The sequence below is a fragment of the Penaeus monodon genome, chromosome 42, assembly GCF_015228065.2.
Source record: "Penaeus monodon isolate SGIC_2016 chromosome 42, NSTDA_Pmon_1, whole genome shotgun sequence".
NCBI classification, from domain to species: Eukaryota; Metazoa; Arthropoda; class Malacostraca; order Decapoda; family Penaeidae; genus Penaeus; species Penaeus monodon.
In genome coordinates, this window is record NC_051427.1 from 7325550 (window position 1) to 7333049 (window position 7500).

Genomic DNA, 7500 nt, shown 5'->3' on the forward strand with positions numbered 1-7500 from the left:
TCACCTACTCACTCCCTCTTTCTCTTTCTCTTTACCCCTTTCTCTCTTTCTTTTTCTCTCCCTTTTTCTTATTTTCACTCTCTCTCTTTAGTCTCTATAGCCTCCATGCCTTCATGCTCTAGCAAAGGCCAACAAATGTCTTCTGCTTATATTTGGGAAAATAAGAGTTACAACCTGCTTTGTGTATGATGGTGAATTGCGAGGAAGTTTAATAGGCTGTTTTTTTTTTTTTTTTTTTTTTTTTTTTTTTATTAAGATATGCAGGAAAGCTGTTTGACTTTGCTGTTGGCAGAGAGCTTTGCAGTTGTTGGTTACACGTCAGACGTTGTTTTTCTTTTTCTTCTTTTTCTTCATCTTATTAGTGTTGTTATTGTTGTTGTTATTATTATTATTATTATTATTATTATTATTATTATTATTATATTATTATTATTATTATTGTTCTTTGTCTTTGTTATTGTTATTATTACTACTACTACTACTAACTAGTGTCATTATTATTATTATTGCTTTTGATATTACTATTATTATTATTATTATTATTATTATTTTATTTTATATTATTGTTGTTGTTGTTGTTGTTGTTCATATTAATATTAATATCATTATTGTTGATAATAACATCATCATCATCATTGTTCTTTTTATTATTAGTATTTGTCTATATTCCATGTATCTATATGTTCTTGCATCTTTTTCTATGTTTCCATAATTAGAGGGTATCATATGAAATAATTTTTTTTTTCCTTTTCTTTTTCTTCTTTCCTTTTAATTCCTGCAGAAAGAAAATCTCTCATTAACGATCTACTCCAGAAGCTGCACGACCGTCACTTATATCTGTCTTGTACGTTAGCCACGACCGGCTCTGAAGCCCCATTTCTCCCCCCCCAGCCAAGCGGTGCAAGGAGGCAACACGCTCTACATCTCCGGGCAGCTTGGGCTCGACCCGAAGACGCTTAACCTGGTCAGCGAAGATGTAGTCGAGCAGACCAAGACCGCTCTCACCAACATGGGCTATATTCTCGAGGCGGCCGGGTGCACGTACAAGAACGGTGAGGGGGGGGGGGAAGTAATGTGAGAATGTCTGTGCGCGTTCTTTACGCTGAAGAACGGCGAGGGTAGTCTTGAGGTTGTCCAATGGGAGGAGGAGGAGGAGGAGGAGGATGTCATTATAGTGTGGAAATCACAGCGGTCCGATTTTCATATTAATTGGTAGCTGGAATCCTCCGAAACAATAATTAGGTGAATCAGTACTTTTACAAAACTCTTATGAAAATGCATGTTTGGGTGATTTTTTTTTGGGTTTGCATATTATAGCAACACTAGAGCGAGAAACAAAAAAAAAGAGATTTAAGAGGGTAAAAGATTTTTTTTTTTTTTTTTTATCATTTTTTTATGTATCTTATTTGATATTAAGAATGGTTACAGGCCAGGTAAAGTTTGCAAAAAAAAAATACACAAATAAAAAAAGAACATCCTTAAAAAAGAAAATAAGTAAAGTAAAAGGGAAACACAAGAAATTAAAGATGTTTTTTTTTTCTTTCTTTCTTTTTTTCTTTCCTTTTCCTTTCCTTTCCTTTCCTTTCCTTTTCCTCCTTCCTTTCCTTTCCTTCCTTCCTTCTCCTTCCTCTTCCTTTCCTTTCCTTTCCTCTCCTCTCCTCTCCTTTCCTCTCCTCTCCTCTCCTCTCCTCTTCCTTTCCTTTCCTTTCCTTTCCTTTCCCCTTTCTCCTCTCCTCTCCTCTCTTTTCCCCTTTTCCCTTTTCTCTTTCCCTTTCCCTTGGAATTCAAGTCAGAGATTGGTAATTAATTCTTGAACATCCTATAGTTACTGTAATCAAACCACAATAATTTGATTCTTACCTGACTTTTCTCTATAAAATTGCCAAAAATTGCCTTCCCCCCCAAAGCAAAACATAAAAAATCCAGTTGGCTAAATCTCAATTTTTTTCCGATTCTAACAAGTTGGAAATATTTCTCCAACTGCTAATAATAACTAAAAAAAATAAATAAATGTACACTGGAGAGAAAATATCTATTTATCTTATCACTATTTGCATCGGCCGTTTCTGTAGCAATGCAAGTCGTAAGAGGATATTTCATGCTTGAATTTCATGTAATTGTGTTAATAATTGGACTGTATTATTATTCCGCACAGTGGCCGGAGGTGTTGCTTGCGTCATTCCCTCCTCCCCCCCCCTTTTTTCTTTTCTTTCTTTCTTTCTTTCATTTTTCTTTCTTTCCTTCCTTCTTTCCTTCCTTCCTTCCTTCCTTCCTTCCTTCCTTCCTTCCATCCATCCTACCTTCTTTCCTTCCTTCCTTCTTTCCTTCCTTCCTTCCTTCCATCCATCCCTCCTTCCATCTGTCCATCCTACCTTCTTTCCTTCCTTCCTCCCTTCCTTCCTTCCATCCATCCCTCCTTCCATCTGTCCATCCTTCCTTCCTTCCTTCCTTTCTTTCTTTCTTACACTTGATGTTAATAGGGGTGGGGGTGGGGGGGTTGAAAAGAAGTCACAGCATAGGATCAATTTGATATAACCAAGTTTTTTTTATATGCTTTATGATATATAATAAAATTAATGATAAAGTTGTATATTTCCTCATAATGCATTCTTTACTTTTTTCGTGGATATACATATGCAGTGGTGAATTAACCCTATTTTAAAGAAATGCCATGAATAATAGCACAGAATAATGTCTTGTTTACTCTCAGTTAGGACTTGTGTGTTTTTTTACCCATTTTTAGCATTATCTTTAGTGTTATTTGGGTTGAAAATCATAATATTCTTTGAATTTCAGCTAGATGTTGAATTGAGATTGCTATAGATAATTCATAATGCTTGTTGATAGATATTAGTACACAACAGATATTCCATTCCAGGTAAAAGAACCCTAGGTGGAGGTATTACTTACTTTATATCCCATAGGCCATAGGTTTATGTACTTTTTAATATCGTTATATTGAGAGTTTTACTGCACACGGGAGAGTTCTGCAAATGCTCGGCCGTTAGGAGTCAATTAGGCCTTTATATGACCTCACTTGATTTCCTTGAATTTTGTTGGGAAAAAATGGCTTTTGTTTTTTATCACTATCAGTCCTACTACCCTTAATATTGACAGGATTATTATCGTAATATTAGAATACTAATAGTGATAAAAATAAATGAATTGCTATGAAAATCAAGAGAAAGGGGATACAGGCAAGATAGGTAGGACTAGTAATGATTCCTTGATAGCTAAGCATTTGCATAATCATACATGTGTAAATGCTATTGATGATGATGAGTGGAAAAGGCAAGTATGTCATGCCATTCCAGCACAGTGAAAAAAAAGATAATAATGTTAAAGATAATTTGATTCTTACCTTACTTTTCTCTATAAAATTGCCAAAAATTGCCTTCCCCCCAAAAAAAAAACATAAAAAATCCAGTTGGCTAAATCTCAATTTTTTCCGATTCTAACAAGTCGGAAATGTTTCTCCAACTGCTAATAATAACAAAAAAAAAAAAATAAATGTACACTGGAGAGAAAATATCTATCTTATCACTATTTGCATCGGCCGTTTCTGTAGCAATGCAAGTCGTAAGAGGATATTTCATGCTTGAATTTCATGTAATTGTGTTAATAATCGGACTGTATTATTATTCCGCACAGTGGCCGGAGGTGTTGCTTGCGTCATTCCCTCCTCCCCCCCCCCCTTTTTTCTTTTCTTTCTTTCCTTCTTTCTTTCATTTTTCTTTCTTTCCTTCCTTCTTTCCTTCCTTCCTTCTTTCCTTCCTTCCTTCCTTCCTTCCATCCATCCCTCCTTCCATCTGTCCACCCTACCTTCTTTCCTTCCTTCCTTCCTTCCTTCCTTCCTTCCATCCATCCCTCCTTCCTTCCTTCCTTCCTTCCTTCTTTCCTTCCTTCCTTCCTTCCTTCCTTCCTTCCTTCCTTCCTTCCTTCCTTCCTTCCTTCCTTCCTTCCATCCATCCCTCCTTCCATCTGTCCATCCTTCCTTCCTTCCTTCCTTTCTTTCTTTCTTACACTTGATGTTAATAGGGGTGGGGGTGGGGGGGTTGAAAAGAAGTCACAGCATAGGATCAATTTGATATAACCAAGTTTTTTTTATATGCTTTATGATATATAATAAAATTAATGATAAAGTTGTATATTTCCTCATAATGCATTCTTTACTTTTTTCGTGGATATACATATGCAGTGGTGAATTAACCCTATTTTAAAGAAATGCCATGAATAATAGCACAGAATAATGTCTTGTTTACTCTCAGTTAGGACTTGTGTGTTTTTTTACCCATTTTTAGCGTTATCTTTAGTGTTATTTGGGTTGAAAATCATAATATTCTTTGAATTTCAGCCAGATGTTGAATTGAGATTGCTATAGATAATTCATAATGCTTGTTGATAGATATTAGTACACAACAGATATTCCATTCCAGGTAAAAGAACCCTAGGTGGAGGTATTACTTGCTTTATATCCCATAGGCCATAGGTTTATGTACTTTTTAATATCGTTATATTGAGAGTTTTACTGCACACGGAGAGTTCTGCAAATGCTCGGCCATTAGGAGTCAATTAGGCCTTTATATGACCTCACTTGATTTCCTTGAATTTTGTTGGGAAAAAATGGCTTTTGTTTTTTATCACTATCAGTCCTACTACCCTTAATATTGACAGGATTATTATCGTAATATTAGAATACTAATAGTGATAAAAATAAATGAATTGTTATGAAAATCAAGAGAAAGGGGATACAGGCAAGATAGGTAGGACTAGTAATGATTCCTTGATAGCTAAGCATTTGCATAATCATACATGTGTAAATGCTATTGATGATGAGTGGAAAAGGCAAGTATGTCATGCCATTCCAGCACAGTGAAAAAAAAGATAATAATGTTAAAGATAATTTGATTCTTACCTTACTTTTCTCTATAAAATTGCCAAAAATTGCCTTCCCCCCCAAAAAAAAACATAAAAAATCCAGTTGGCTAAATCTCAATTTTTTCCGATTCTAACAAGTCGGAAATGTTTCTCCAACTGCTAATAATAACAAAAAAAAATAAATAAATGTACACTGGAGAGAAAATATCTATTTATCTTATCACTATTTGCATCGGCCGTTTCTGTAGCAATGCAAGTCGTAAGAGGATATTTCATGCTTGAATTTCATGTAATTGTGTTAATAATCGGACTGTATTATTATTCCGCACAGTGGCCGGTGGTGTTGCTTGCGTCATTCCCTCCTCCCCCCCCCCCCCTTTTTTCTTTTCTTTCTTTCCTTCTTTCTTTCATTTTTCTTTCTTTCCTTCCTTCCTTCCTTCCATCCATCCCTCCTTCCATCTGTCCATCCTACCTTCTTTCCTTCCTTCCTTCCTTCCTTCCTTCCTTCCTTCCTTCCATCCATCCCTCCTTCCATCTGTCCATCCATCCTTCCTTCCTTCCTTTCTTTCTTTCTTACACTTGATGTTAATAGGGGTGGGGGGGTTGAAAAGAAGTCACAGCATAGGATCAATTTGATATAACCAAGTTTTTTTTATATGATTTATGATATATAATAAAATTAATGATAAAGTTGTATATTTCCTCATAATGCATTCTTTACTTTTTTCGTGGATATACATATGCAGTGGTGAATTAACCCTATTTTAAAGAAATGCCATGAATAATAGCACAGAATAATGTCTTGTTTACTCTCAGTTAGGACTTGTGTGTTTTTTTACCCATTTTTAGTGTTATCTTTAGTGTTATTTAGGTTGAAAATCATAATATTCTTTGAATTTCAGCCAGATGTTGGATTGAGATTGCTATAGGTAATTCATAATGCTTGTTGATAGATTTTAGTACACAACAGATATTCCATTCCAGGTAAAAGAACCCTAGGTGGAGGTATTACTTGCTTTATATCCCATAGGCCATAGGTTTATGTACTTTTTAATATCGTTATATTGAGAGTTTTACTGCACACGGAGAGTTCTGCAAATGCTCGGCCATTAGGAGTCAATTAGGCCTTTATATGACCTCACTTGATTTCCTTGAATTTTGTTGGGAAAAAATGGCTTTTGTTTTTTATCACGATCAGTCCTGCTACCCTTAATATTGACAGGATTATTATCGTAATATTAGAATACTAATAGTGATAAAAATAAATGAATTGTTATGAAAATCAAGAGAAAGGGGATTACAGGCAAGATAGGTAGGACTAGTAATGATTCCTTGATGGCTAAGCATTTGCATAATCATACATGTGTAAATGCTATTGATGATGATGATAATAATAATAATAATAATAATAAGAAAAGGCAAGTATGTCATGCCATTCCAGCACAGTGAAAAAAAAGAAAATAATGTTAAAGATGATAAAAATTGCATAGGGGTGAGGAGAATCCATTTTCAAGATTGAATAGGTGATAATATATCAATAAAAATTAGCGTAACTTTTAACTTTTGCATGTCGTTGAGTATAGTGAAAGTACCATCATATAGAAGTGAAAGTAAATGTTTCTTTTTGTAAAATCTCTTTTTATAAAATTTCTGAATATTTGACATATTTATATATTTTCAGTCTTACATATAAAATGAAAAAATGGATAGATATGTTCCCTTTGAATTAACCCTTTGAATTTGGGTACATGTGCAGTCAGAAAAATACTAGAGTTACCATTATTTGTGTTCAGTAAGGAACTGAACACTTCTCTCTGTTAACGTCTGTTAACGTCTGATTACAGCACTACCTTACCTCACTATTTCACTTCGTTAATTTTTCATATTAGTTTGTGCAAAGGGTAGTAGTACTTATTTTTCTGACTATACCTTCTGCAGTTGTGAATTTTGTTGCATGCTGATGGTTCCACAAATGCGCAATCACCAAGGAGTCGATCAGGAAGCCCAACCTGACCTCACCTGATTTCCCCATTCCTTGAAACTTGAACATTTTTAGTTTTTCTCTGATTTTGTTAATATCAATACCATAATATTTTATTCTCAGATCATGATTATTATGATGCTATTGATATATTACCAGCATTAACAAATAATGAAGAATCTTTCCAAAAATCAAAGGAAAAGGATAAACAAGTGCGATATATGATACAAGTAACTGACTCCTTGGGGTACCACCTACATCATATGAGCCATCTACATGTAAAACCAATACAGAAATAAAATCACATGGGTATGGCTTGCATCTCATGCTATCCCTGCACAAAGGGTTAAATATTATGGTATAGCATGTGCATAGTGGGGGTTTATGCTTATTGCCAATTCATGTATTCTGTTTAAGTCATTTTAGGAGGAATTAGTGGGATATTGAATGGTATGTGTGTCTTCGTTTCAGTGGTGAAGACAACAGTGCTGTTGGCTGACATCAATGACTTTGCAAAAGTGAATGAAGTCTATGCCTCGTGTGAGTATTAACAGAGGGATCTGAAATTTGTTGTTCTTGTATGTTACTGGTTTGTTTTTCAAATTCAGTTGTGTTTAAGATGCAATGTATCTTGCATTTAT

General features: G+C 34.7%; 1 protein-coding gene across 1 annotated transcript in view; it reads left to right on the forward strand.

Annotated features, from left to right (window-relative positions):
* LOC119598869 (2-iminobutanoate/2-iminopropanoate deaminase-like) overlaps window positions 1–7500 on the forward strand; it is a 9689-nt gene that overhangs the window by 811 nt on the left and 1378 nt on the right. The window contains exons 2-3 of the mRNA XM_037948561.1: window positions 892–1052; window positions 7331–7399. Of these exons, the coding sequence (XP_037804489.1) occupies window positions 892–1052; window positions 7331–7399 (230 nt within the window). The remainder of the gene's footprint in view (window positions 1–891; window positions 1053–7330; window positions 7400–7500) is intronic.